Source organism: Dothidotthia symphoricarpi, assembly GCF_010015815.1.
Source record: "Dothidotthia symphoricarpi CBS 119687 unplaced genomic scaffold P153scaffold_9, whole genome shotgun sequence".
In the NCBI taxonomy this organism is placed as follows: domain Eukaryota; kingdom Fungi; phylum Ascomycota; class Dothideomycetes; order Pleosporales; family Dothidotthiaceae; genus Dothidotthia; species Dothidotthia symphoricarpi.
The window spans coordinates 1313188-1326278 of record NW_022985016.1 but is presented as its reverse complement, the minus strand read 5'-3'; the positions used below and the strand labels follow the sequence as shown (position 1 = coordinate 1326278).

Here is a 13091-nt window from a genome sequence, read left to right as displayed (position 1 = left end):
TGACTACTGTTAAAACATCAGCTGCTTTGCTATATTCACACCTATCTCGTGACCTCGTTGCACGAGTGGCTTCTTGGCCGCTCCCATCCTCTTGCTCCCAACATCAACGATACACCATCACAGTCAACAAACTAAGTCAAGATGTCAGATCTCTCAGCATCGAAAATGCACCGTACCACATTAGTCGATGCGACTGAGACAATTGAAATGCCCGAGTTGGGGACACCCACATCTTAGAAATGTAGATGCACGCTAACCATGACAGCCTCACCAGCGAGATAGCCTTAGTCCTTGTCGGCGAGAAGAAGTTCCGCATCCACAAAACTCATCTTAGAAGCAGCTCAGACTTCTTCAAGAACGCAACCAAGGCCGAATGGACAGACCCAGACGACCCAGCCAAGCCCATCGATCTTTCCGATGAGAGTCCCGACACCTTCGAAGCTTATGGACACTGGCTATACTCCAGAAAGATCCTGGCGAAAGAAGAGCTCGGCGCAACCTGGAACCACCTAGCTCATCTGTACGTCCTGGGCGAGAAGCTCATGGATAAAACATTTCAGGACGCGGTGATCGATACCATGATCGGGTTCAACGGCTCTAAGAGAACAACACCGGCTAGCGACGCCATAATCATCATCTACAAGGGAACACCCGGAGGATCACCTGCGCGGCGCCTCATGGTCGACTTCTATGCATACATGGCAACATCCAATTGGTCTGGGCTGCACCTCAAGAACATTTCGGAATTCAGGGGAACGGAGTTCTTGGAGGAATTGGTGCCTATGCTGATTGAGCAGCGGGAGGTACCCCCTCTAAGGGTCATGCGACCGTGGCGCGCGTTGCCGGAGTCGTATCGGTTTGATGGGGGGCGGTGAGGGGGAAGGCGGATGCGGGAGTCACGGTGAAGGAGAAGGTGGTGTGGTAGAGCAGTTTGAATGGAGTTCGAAATGCAGCATCTCAACAGGATTCTCCAATATTCTGATAGGGTGGATGTGATGCTGTGTTAATTAGTGAGAATAACGTCCTCGATCAGTCTTAATGGTGATAGTTTTTGAAAATCGTTAGTTTGTCATTCTATCTCTTCTCCTTCATGTTCCAGGATTACTTGTTTGCTATCGTACTAGCATTGCGATACAGATAGAAGTGGACTTTGCGGTAGTTTTATACGTCATAAATGATAATGAAAGCAAAGGACGTGTCAGGCAGCCGAATGATGTAAGACGTGCGACTCGCTCTCTCTCACTTCTCTTTCGATACAACGCTCTACCTCAACACTATCACTTGCCTTCGCTGCAAGTTCGCATTGCGCTGCATAGCACAACCATCAGCTGATCGATCTACTGTGTGTGTCACTATCTGCAAGCTATATGGACTGCCTAACTAATTCATTCTCCTAGCTATCGCAACATGTCCGATCAGATCCCGTCTGACAAGACGTGGCGAGTGTTCGTAGATCCTGAAGTGTACATAAACATGTCTGAGTAAGTTGCATTGCCTACGTTCAAATTCACATCGCACTTGTTAAGAGATCTAGCTTGACCGGGCCAACCATCCCAGTACTGGTTGGTCAGGAAACGTTTCACCTCCACAGAAACCCCGTGGTTAGCAGCTCCGAGTTCTTCGCAAATGCAACAAAATCGGAATGGAGGAATGATGCTTCCAAGCCTATTGACTTGTCAGACGAAGAACCGCCTATCTTCGAATGCTACCAGCAATGGCTCTATACGAAGAAGGTAGCCATGCCTGAAGATACCGAAAGCGCATATAGGGTATTGGCCGCTCTATACGTGCTGGATGAGAAAATTGCCGACCAGACGTATCAAGGGGCCGTCATCGGGGCAATCATAAATCTCAGTATTGATACAGGAAGCTACCCACAGCAAGCCGCGGTGCGAAGGATCTATCAGAACATAACTACCAACTCTCTTGCACGCCGCCTGTTTGTTGACTTCTGGGCTTACAACGCGATGCCTGGTTGGTCTGGGATCAACAAGCTACGCACCGCCACCTGCGACGAGTTTGTCGATGATCTCATTCCTGCCATGATTAAGGCGCGTAGCAAACCTAACAAAAAGGTTGTGAGGCCTTGGGTTGAAAACAGGGACTCTTATTATCCCCGTGTTGCCATCGAGCCGAACGAAAACTAATAGCCATGAAAGCCTCCCAACCAGAACAACAATGGGCGCAATGCAGATTGTAACTTACCCATCAGGATCTAATAATGCTTCAAAGAAAGCGTGTAGCTGACCAAAGCAGGTCGGTCTCTTCACGGCCCCAGTACATTGGCGCACAGCTCAGAGTTCCTCGAGGTTGTGCTTATGAAAGGCTTTGTTCACACATTCGTCATACAATATTGCCAGAGGCGGAACAGAATGAATGAATTACCTTTCTTTGTTAAGGCATGTTCAAACGCATTCAAATCCTTGGTACACAACTAAACTTGGGGCATCACAATGAAATATCCTCGAAATGATTCTTCTCAACCTATGGTTATGAATTCAAGTTTGAAACTGCTGCACCCCATCCAAATTCTCCATCTTCCATCGTCAAGTTGATTAGATTGATAGTACTTCAGTCACGGCATAGGTGTGATTCAAGGTGAAGGTCACGTCAAGCGCTCGCATACCAATAGTAGGAATTCCGTATTCCCCACATCTTAGACTATATCCTCACCACAACAACATTCTTTTGGCGTGGAGTAGGCCCAGGTATGCCTAACTTCTGTCGCGCTTTTTCCACGGTGTTAGATCAACTCACGATGGTAATGCTCGAGTGAGTGAACAACAAAATGTAACGGGATCCGCAAACTAACTATGCCAGCCTTACCAGCGACACGTTCTCAGTTGTGGTCAGGAACGAGATATTTCATATCCACAAAGCCGTCATCAGCAGCTCGGAGTTTTTCAAGTCCGCCATCAAGCCCGAGTGGCGCAACGAACCTAAGCCCATCGATCTCTCTGATGAACGACCTGTCGATTTCGCCTACTACAGCCACTGGCTATACACGAAGCGAATCATATACAAAGACGATACTTCCACTTCATCACGGCGCTTAGCTCGCCTATATGTCCTTGGGGAGAAGCTCATGGATCAACAGTTCCAAGCCGCCATCATAGACGCCATGATTGAATTCGTTGAGGAAAAAAGGCTGCTTCCATCTATGCACTGTATCGAAATCATCTACAACGGAACTACTGCGGAGTCTCCTGCCCGGCGCCTCATGGTTGACATATGGTCTTTTAACGCAGATCCAACGATGAGCCAGATAGTTCAAACGATGTCTCACGTTAGGGAGACAGACTTTCTGAACGATCTGATCCCCGCACTGTACCGCGTGCGTGCTATTCCGCATATCGGAAATGTCCCACGAACTTGGGTTACGGACCCGGGTTCTTACCACCCTGGGAGGCTCAAGGAAGAAGTCGCGGATACCGCCACAATATCTTCTCGTCACTGAGTGGACAGTGGTAGAGTTGTCTACACGATGACATGGACACTTCTGATGTATACATGAACATGTTTTGGCGCGTTCGGGATCGCGACACGCGAACAAGTCACGAGGAAAAAGTGAAACTGGAGAACGGTGGGATCACTTGTGGTGCATAATGCTACTCCCCGCTCGCCGATCGGGACGTTTTCTTCTCGGAACACAAACGGTATTTACATTGCGATAATAAGCAACCAGGGGTCTCTGCTATGTTTGTTTCAGCTCGAAAGAATCTAGGTTTACGGTAGTAGACAAGGTCAATGAAGAATATAAAAGAATCAACCGGCAACCAACGGGAGGCAAGCGTAGCGGATCATGTCGATCAACACAGTGCGGATGTGCAGTGAGGACTTCTGGGAAGCATATTGACTTATAGTAAAGGTTATTGAGTGAATTTGCGCATCCCATGTGCTGGAAACATTCTTTGGTTGGCACTAATGACACTGATACCATCCACACCAGCTCTGCTACTGATAACCTGATCCTCACAACAGATATCATTTGCGAGATATGACATCTGGTCTTCGATCCTTGTTACACAATCTCCATCACACCCCTCTGCAGTACGACAGTGGAAAGTTGATTAGGTAGGTCAGAATCGACCCACAAAGATGACAAGTCATAGGGGCGAATACTTTGAATTTGGGTCGATGACTCGGCTCAGCCTGGTGAATCGTCCAGCACAATGATTGGAAAACTGGTTCCGGTCAAGGTAGTTACTTCTGTAGGCTGAAATGTAACAGGCACACGACAAGAAATGAGGGTATGATGTGGTGTCACTCAACCTCACTACTCAGTTACACAACTGCGCCATGAAACTTGCACAGCCCAGGCCATTTCGATTCGAACCTGACATTGAATAAGTCGCTATCGCCCGCTAGATGACATTGCTCACAACACATTTTGCTAACGTCGTGCGTTACTTCCTTGCGCTTACAAAATGTGGGAACCTTTCGGCACATCGCTTGCGAATGAGACGGCTTCGTGGAGATCTGGTCCTAACGAGAGAGGAACACTCCGCATCCTGACCACATGTATTCTTACGCTTGTTCTTTGTGTTTGGACGACGTTACACCTCAACATTCCCGATCACACGGAAACGCGCTGGAGTCGAAGATTGATGAGAGGGCCGCTTTGGGTACTCATCGGCATATTCGCTCCCGAATTTGTGAGTCTTCTTCACATGAGCGAGTGTCAGCCCTGACGAGTTTTTCAGGTCGCGTACATTGCTTGTAAGCAGTGGTGGTACGCAGGTAGCCTTAGAAGGAAAATGTGCAAACTTTTCGGAGATCGTCAAGTTAAGGTTGATCAATCTTTGTTATCGGTTGTGATCGACGACGACACCCAGCGAATTCAAATGCGAGACCAAAACGTGGAAGTTGAAGAACCGCGTGCGGGCCCACTACGGAGACATCTTTGGACAAAGACACACAGCCACCTCGCTCTCATGGGTGGATTCGTATTCGATACAAGCAAGTTGGAGAAGAACTTTTTTCCACAAGGCCGAACACGACTCACGCTGACGGCGGCAGCTCTGCGCACACTTGCTGAATATGACCCTGACCTGATCCCGGATATATCAGAAGGCGAGATCAAAGACAAGAGTAAAGCTGACCATCTTGGTAAAACTCTGGTTTGTCTTCAGGCAATCTGGTTCATTGTTCAGACTGTAGGACGCATGGCAGCGAGCTTTCCCATCAGCCTACTGGAGCTTAATACTTTTCTTCATGCCCTTTGTTGCCTGGTTGTATATACGGCATGGTGGAACAAGCCGCTCGATATCCAGGAACCCTTCATCATCGATGTCTTTGAAGACCGCACTCGCAAGATATGTGCGTCCATGGTAATGAACAGTCCTATCAATTATGAACGCCACGTTCATGGTGCCAAGGGCATGACAGCAAGGATTCACCACTTCAATTATATGAAAGATAAGTGGCCAAGTAGCCATAATATCACAATTCCTGCGAGTAGCGAAGAACAACCGTTGAGACTATATTCTGGCCAGATGTGTTTCAATTTCCGTCTTGATCTCAGGGGTGTTCCCGACAGCGCATACATCAAACTTCACCCCACAGACATAGAATGCTTCCGACTAGCTCAGAATTATATGAACGACGAGGACAATAGAGGACGGGACCGCGAAGAGTACCGAGGTGCGCTTTCCAGGCCTATAGCGCCTATGACATATACGTCAGACTACGATTTGGACTCGCTCTCTTTCGGCATCTTGGAACGATTTGACTGGCCCCAGGAACTCTTTCCACTTTTCCATGCACATAGACTAGACCACGTCTTGAAAGCAGGCTCAATGATAATTGCCATTATTTATGGTGGATGTCATCTGCTTGCCTGGAACGGACCATTTCGTACTACGGCCGAAAAGACAGTCTGGCTCGTATCCTGTTTTGTTATCATTAGCCCGTTGCCTCTCACTATACTCTTCTTCGCTCTTGTAGCGCTACTTCTGTGGGTTAACGACTTCTGGAGCTTTCTGGCAGATAAAGACTTCGAACGCTGTAGAATAGCTAAATTGTCTTTTAAGTCGGTGAAGCTGTTGAGAAGCCAAGCACTATGGGACGATCGGTGGATTTACTTGTCTCTTCTATTCTGTTCTGTGTCCGCGATGTGCTACATCGCCGCAAGAGTCTATCTCATCGTAGAATGTTTTATAAACCTCGCGCATCTTCCCGACAAAGTATACGAAGAACCGGAATGGAGTCAGTTTCTTCCCCATCTTGGCGCTGGATGAAACGTGGAAAAGAAAAGAGCACGCTGCATTGGAGTTGGCATTCGAAGGCACGACACTTGTATGTACGGCTGGGATGATGTTTCTTTCGGTTGTTCATTTTTGTTGTTTGTTAGACTATGGTATCTGCGATGGCACATGTATGGAATTGTTATCATCAATCTACACTTCTTTGCTGATCCAGAAAATGCCTTTGTTGTGTCGTGCCCCAGATGAAAACTCGAATAATCAGAAGAGGAACGTGATAATCATTGTGCTTGCTGTCTGCCGAATGCCTTCAACTCTCTCAAACTACACATCCTCAAAACAGTCCACTCAAGCGCTTTGCTCAATCTCAGACATGTGCACCAACGCTCTGCCTAGCAAATCCCTGGAAAAGATTTCGAAACAAGAAAACGTCATTGAGGGTTTTAACAGACCCCAAACCAGTCACTGGCACAGGAGAAACACCCCGTCCGCAACCTCACCCCTCATACAGCGCCGCCATACGCATCTGGACATACCCCCACGCCGTAACCGGCTCATACTTCTTCGACTCTGGATCCGCCTCATCCCAGCACCCGGGCAACGCATCAATAACAGTATCCATATCAGCCGTCGCAAAAAACGGGATAGAATACCTCTCCGGCACCATCTCGCCACCCCCCTCCCCCGGCAGCCCAACCCGATGCACACTACTCCTCCACCGATCGTTACTCCACCGTGCCAACAAATCCCCCACATTAACCAGCACCGCGTCCTCCACCGGCGGCACGGCGCGAAACACACCCGGTGCATGTGGATCTTCGATCTCGAGCCCCCCAACCGCGTCTTGGAAAAGCAGCGTCAGCGTGCCGAAGTCTGAATGCGCGTTTATCCTCGCACGCGTGTGGTCGCGTAGTTCCTCTGCCGGCATGGCGGGATAGTGCAGGAGTCGGAGCTGGAACAGACTCTCCGCATGCGTACTCCCCAGCCCCGGCGCTGGGACATCAAGCGCAAGACTCAGCGCGTGCAGCACGCGATGCACCAGCCCCGCGCACACCGTGAAGTACTCTTCCATAAACGGCCTAAAACCCGGTAACTCCTGTTCCGGGAGCCAGATATTCGGTTGCGCGATATCGTTCACATTGCCGCTCTCGAAGGATTCCTTATAATCTGGCACCTGGCGCTCTTTCTCAATCTCGACGTCGGAGTACGTGTGCTGGGAGACTTTTTCGAGGCCGGGGGAGGAGTAGCCGCGGTGGTGAGTGCCGCCTGGGGGGTGGGGGGCGAGCATCTTAGTTGCGGGGGGCAGGGCGAAGAAGGTCTTAGACTGGGGGAGAGGTGGTTAGCTTGGGTGTCCGCTGGGTGGGATTATGTGTCCATTTGTCCCGTCCGTCTTCCAGACGTGTGCTGGGCAAGATAGGACCGCGCTTAATCAGGGGGCCGTTACTCACCCATGTGAACGCCTCCCGAACCATATCCGCGCTCACACCATGGCCTGTGAGGTAGACGAAGCCTGCGTTTTGGAAGGCGGTGTCTATTTGCTTCGCTACACGCTCTCGCTCTTTCTCCATCCCGTTCTCTTTCTGTCCTCCACTCGCATCGGCATTGCCGATATCATTCCCCTCTAGGAAAGCAGAGAAATCCACAACAGGTATCGAACTAGTCGTCGACATATTTGTCTGATGATGAGTGTTAGAGAGAAGATGGAAGGTAGAGAAAGAGTAGTAGGGGGGTAGAACAGTCAAGGTAAGCATTTAAATCTTTGAACGTCTTTTTAAAGCCCATGGGTTGGTTGCCTGATGACAATGATGATGTTGGGGTAGTACACGCTAATCGGTAAGCGTTACGATATTCACTGATCTGCATGCATGCAGCTGCGAGCGTCACCAATCAGTCAGCACACGACAAAACCAACCAATTTCAAAGCAAGCCAACCAATCAGCAAGAAAGCCACGCGTTCTAAGTCATACTGTAGATCGACTTGCTATCCATATCCAGCTCCATATCCATATCCATATCCATACAGAAAGAAGATCTAGTAAGGTATATACCCCAGACGCGCATCTCCAGAAAACCACTTCCCAAGCTCAGCTCAATCAAACCGAATAAAGTCCAACCGACTAATCCCCAAATCCAAGCGACAAAGCTACTTCCCAAATCATACACGCACGAAAAGCCCAAACAACCCACGCAATGCAAACCCCATCAAGCGCTCCACCGCCGTCGTCGCTGAGAACCCATCATGAACGAATCCCTCCTCCCATTCATCTTATTACCGCCATCCACCCACACGCAATGTAAACTCATCCCACCTACACAGACCCTCGATTAGCTTCTCATTTACCCCGTGTAATAACCCAGGAACTCAAGAATCACCAAACATATTCGCCACGCCCGCCAACTCGGGGCTATTACCCCTGACAACCACCGTCGGCTGATCAACACTCATGTACTGCTCCTGGAACGCGGATCTCTTCTTCGGGGCCGCGCGTTGGATTTTGCCCTGCTCGTGGATGCTGACGCCCTTGATGCTGCTGAGGAGGTCGAGCACGATGGCGCGCTGCATGCGCTCGTCCTGTCGGTTTGCAGTCTTGAGTTTGGCGAGACGGCGGTCGACGCGGTAGCTGTCGCCCATGCCTGGTAGGGAGAGGATGATGGAGCGCGGGATCTCGTCGTCGAGGTGGATGACGCCTGCGATGAGGGCGGCGAGCTCTTTTTGGCAGTCGACGAAGTATGGTTCATGAAGGGAGGTGATGGCGGATTTGAGGATGTCGTTGCAGAAGTAGTCGCGGATTGGTGACTTTTCCTTAAACCGCGGGAGTAAAGAACGCATAACGCGTACGACCGTATTGACTGATCTTGTGTCGCGGACGCGGATGGTTGAGTTGCAGAACATGAGAATAGGCTCGAGTACGGATGGCATGGAGAGGATGAAGTCGCACATGGGCTGGTTGTTTGCATCGCGACGATCGTGCTCGTCTTGACGGGAGAGTTCTGCATTCGTTAGTGCTAGTCATTGAGATAATATAGGGGACAGAGGTGAAGTCACTATGGTAAGAGCGCGCCTGTATAGTACAGTCGACGTACTTGCGCCAGTGGTGCACGATTGGCGACATACCTTGTCTGGGGTCGAGTAGAACCGCAACAAGCGAGACAGACGAGTAGGTAAGCTGACGAAGTATACTCTCTGTTTTCATCTCGCCTGTCAAGTCGTCGTTATCCCCCGACTCCGCTATCTGCCGAGCAACTTCATTCCACTCTGAAGAGATCTTCCTGTCCAGTTCCCTAAAGAGACCTTGTACCATCGGTGGTAGGAAGTGTTGGCGCAGCTGCACTGGGCACCCTTCGATGAGATGTGTAGAGACTGTCAACAAGACTGACAGGTGGTGCGCCGTCAAAGCATGGGCATGTCCAAATAGTGCTTGGCTGAGCGGTCCTGGCAAGTCCTGTATACCGTAGAAAGATTCTCGGAAACGTGTCAAAGAGTACAGGATGTAGTATGAACTCTCCCTGATCTGTCGCACAGTTCCTCGCACTGTGGATGCAAAGCCTTCGTAGGTCGATTTAGACCCACTTACTCGACTGAAGAAGTCGTCTCGGCTCTCAGTTGAGATACCGGCTTGCCAAAAGCGATCAGTCAGCACTCTACGAATGACCTGCTGCAGTTCGATTGGAAGATGCGACCAATTGCTATCAATATCATTGAACGCTTGGGCATGGTTCACGAGTTGGAGGAGATTGGGAAGAAGAACTGGGATTGCCTCAGCCCACAGCACTGCGGCAGTTTCATAAGCCGGAGAGCCATCTTTGAGCTTTTCTGTCGAAGCAGCAAGAAGAGTCTTGGTAAGTCGCAAGGGCAAGTGCTGGGATTGCTCCAACATGGAAGCTTGCATAGCCTGGCCATCGCTGTTAAGGGGTTGTTCAGACCAGTCTTGCACGCCTCGAAAGTTGCTTGCAGACAGAAAGTCCGGTAACCGCCTCATACCAAGAACACCACAGAAGGACTGGAATTCCGACACCGACTTTGTCAATTCTTCACTTCGCCACGCGTCTTTGACTTGGTTCAGCATCTGCCTCATGCGCTCCTCTTGCGTCCCTCGGTCTAGTGTTGTGCACCGGTGGATGATGATAAAGAGGAATGCCGAGTATGCCATTCGCTGTCGTTCATCAGTAGTGGGGTCAGCGATCAACTCGTTGACCTTGCTTTCTAACTGTCCATACACGTTCATGAAGTCATCGGCAAACTTCATCGCCAGCTTCTGCATCTCCAAACTGCAGACACGCTCTAGCTCCTTGACTGTCTCAGAATACTGTGGGAACGTTGTGTTGTCCGCAAGGCGTATGGTCAGCATATACTCAAGGAATGTGAGAGCGAAAGCAGGCCGATCACCAAGCGCTCTTGTTGCGAGCGTTGACATGAGCGTAATGATCTTCTTCGCAATCTCGGGATCTTCGAAGCGTGCTTGGAGGATCTGCCTACCCCATTCCTCGAGCGAGTTCTCCATTGCATTTCGTTTTCGCTCATCCTGTTGCGGATCTTCCCCCTGCGAGGACAACCACTTAAGATACCCCTTCAACGCTGCCTCTATGACTGTGACTTGAGCATCGACTCGCAAGGCAGGCGCCGAAGTCTTCGAAAACGTCTGCGGCTGAAACGGTGGATGATCACTGTAGAGAGTTTGGAGCATGTTCGTTGCCCGACCAAGGATGTGCTCCATGGCCTCGACTGGCGTTCTCCTAACAAGCACTTCGACTACGTCGGCACAGAATCTGCGATAGTTACCTAAGAAAGCATGTCGTTCAGGCACAGTGTCAATGTCTTCGTTCAAGAACTGCAGTGTGACGTCTTCAGTGTCTTCTGGCAAGGCCTCGTATCGGATCAAGCGCGCGCAGCATGTCTCGAGAAGACCACCGACCATTGAGTTCACCACGCTCGAATCTCGGACGACTGGCGAACGTAGTAGTTTGGTCCAACAATGAAGCACGGGTATCGACACAACGAGGCTGGGATTCTGCAGAGTGTCGAAGAGAAAGCCAAAGATGCCAGCAAGATCACTGCCTTCTGGTATCTGTTCAGGTTTCTGCTCGATGAACAACCCAAGGTGATTTGCCAGCTGATATCGTTAGCAGGTTTCAGGGGCAGATAGGGAAAATCCGTACCTCGGACAGCTTCTTGCACAATGTGTATTTCTGGTCGTCCAGATCGTTGATGTTCATATCTGACAGTGTCCAGTTATATACATCTCGCAGTAGACTGACGCTAGCAGGCGTGAACATGGGACATACGAGCTCGACGAACTCATCGTCGTGGAGATGGTGTCGGCTGTAGATGGCCTGCAAGACGTCGACGGCGGCCTGATTTGAAGTCAGTATAATGACAATACAAGGTAATGAGGTAGCAAACCAATTGTAGTTCGACCACTGCAACCGAAAGAGCCTTGCAGACAGATTCAATGACGTGTGTGGCAGAGATGGCTTTGGGAATGATCCAGGGCATGGCAGCCCTGAGCGCATTCATCGTCTTGATTGCGCCTGTCCTGACAGCCTCCTGGTTCTGGCAGTCCTGGCCCAGACACCATCCCAGATTGTCACACAGCCTCGTGAGCCATCCCTCCTCACCATAACGCACATTCAAACTCTTGTCCCGCGAAGGAAGATGTTCCTGCATGACTGCCAGGGGCGTAAATATGTCGACACACGCGCGTCCCAAATCGCTACCTCGCAGGCCCGCTGTGGGATCCTCGCGGTTGAAGATTTCCTCGGACAGGGTCTCGAGGATATACAGCACGATGGCTTGGTGGTGTAGAGAGGTGGTCCATAGCGTGACCAGCTGCTGGTCCATATCCAGCCATTCCGCGCCCCAACTACGCTTGGCAATTTCTGTCCAGAGCTGCGCGATCTTGTTTCTCAAGTATGCGGCGTCGTTCTCGGTGACGTTCCCCGCGAGCTCGACGACATAGCCTCTCAGCATGAGTTGCCCGTCCGCAGAGAATTCTTCCCAGTTGTACTTGATCGAGTACTCCAGCACGGTGAGGCCATAGTGGCGAAGCTGTGCGGGCTGCGACTGGTCGAGGGCGAGGGTGTGGCCGTGTAGGTGAGCATCGGGGTGCCGCTTGGCCTGCTCGAGATATTCAGTGGCTTGCCTGCGCGTGTCGTTGCTCGAGGCTGGCGAGTAAATGGCCTGCAGCGCTTCGAGGACTTGTGAGAGGTCGGATGGCGAGGTGCCGTTGGAGTGGTGCTGTTGCTGGGCGTGGCTGCGGCCGTTTGTTTGCGGGGCCCCAGCGTCCATGGTGGAGGCGGCGTCGATGGCGCTGGCAGTGGGTCTAGAATCGCTGCAGTAGCCAAGGCTGAGGCCGGTGAAAAAGTCCTGTGCGGGACGCGTCAGTGGGGATCGTCGTGGTGGTCGTGGTGGCTGTGTTGCCAAAGGAGTGTGCAGTTGGGCAAAATGTGGTACCGAAAGCGAGGATGGAGGGACGATGCTGCTTGAGAAGCTTTGGCGCGCGCCGTGACCCCCAGAACCAGACACCGAGCCCGGCGGTGAAGAATCGTTGAACACCTCACACGAGCTCCTAGCGTCAGTGCATAGTGCACCGCTGCCTGCGAATACTGGCAGATGAGCAAGACTCATCCGTGCCCGTCCAGGTGCCGCCAACGCGCCGAACAGGCTGCCGTTCGTCTTGGAGGTGGACGCGTTCGAGCGACGCGGTGTCAGCTGTCTGTCCGGCTAGATCGATCCTTCCCTCGAGACTACAGTATATAACGTCATGACTATCATATATAATATAGAGAGATACCGCGGACGGCGCACACGACAATTATACGTGCAGCGGCACAACCAACAAATAGTAAGCGCGACAAATGCGCTGACATCGTGACCTGAGAATCGAACGA

General features: G+C 50.9%; 6 protein-coding genes across 6 annotated transcripts; 4 read left to right on the top strand and 2 right to left on the bottom strand.

The window, feature by feature from the left end:
* Positions 1-245: 245 nt before the first annotated feature.
* Positions 246-875, top strand: P153DRAFT_290245 (uncharacterized protein; the record flags this gene model as incomplete). Its single annotated transcript, XM_033663702.1, has 1 exon — positions 246-875. One exon carries the CDS (start codon positions 246-248, stop codon positions 873-875), a length of 630 nt encoding a protein of 209 aa, XP_033524549.1.
* Positions 876-1280: 405 nt separating this feature from the next.
* Positions 1281-2356, top strand: P153DRAFT_366621 (uncharacterized protein). Its single transcript, XM_033668092.1, has 3 exons — positions 1281-1342; positions 1398-1481; positions 1535-2356. The coding sequence occupies exons 2-3, from the start codon at positions 1474-1476 to the stop codon at positions 2145-2147; spliced, it is 621 nt and encodes a 206-aa protein (XP_033524548.1). The 5' UTR covers positions 1281-1342; positions 1398-1473; the 3' UTR covers positions 2148-2356.
* Positions 2357-2941: 585 nt separating this feature from the next.
* Positions 2942-3235, top strand: P153DRAFT_269394 (uncharacterized protein; the record flags this gene model as incomplete). The annotated part of the gene is made up of 1 exon (XM_033662894.1): positions 2942-3235. A coding segment is annotated over one exon (294 nt), but the record flags the coding sequence as incomplete, so codon positions are not given.
* Positions 3236-4427: 1192 nt separating this feature from the next.
* On the top strand, positions 4428-6239 carry P153DRAFT_356795 (uncharacterized protein; the record flags this gene model as incomplete). The annotated part of the gene is made up of 2 exons (XM_033666674.1): positions 4428-4655; positions 4704-6239. The coding sequence occupies 2 exons, from the start codon at positions 4428-4430 to the stop codon at positions 6237-6239; spliced, it is 1764 nt and encodes a 587-aa protein (XP_033524546.1).
* A 460-nt stretch (positions 6240-6699) lies between these two features.
* P153DRAFT_289987 (Clavaminate synthase-like protein) lies at positions 6700-7771 on the bottom strand (the record flags this gene model as incomplete). Its single annotated transcript, XM_033663688.1, has 2 exons — positions 6700-7527; positions 7652-7771. 2 exons carry the CDS (start codon positions 7769-7771, stop codon positions 6700-6702), a joined length of 948 nt encoding a protein of 315 aa, XP_033524545.1.
* Positions 7772-8139: 368 nt separating this feature from the next.
* P153DRAFT_315875 (ARM repeat-containing protein) lies at positions 8140-12706 on the bottom strand. Its single transcript, XM_033664972.1, has 4 exons — positions 11605-12706; positions 11361-11555; positions 9319-11314; positions 8140-9194 (listed from the first exon to the last, which is right to left on the bottom strand). Exons 1-4 carry the CDS (start codon positions 12487-12489, stop codon positions 8566-8568), a joined length of 3705 nt encoding a protein of 1234 aa, XP_033524544.1. The 5' UTR covers positions 12490-12706; the 3' UTR covers positions 8140-8565.
* Positions 12707-13091: the final 385 nt, after the last annotated feature.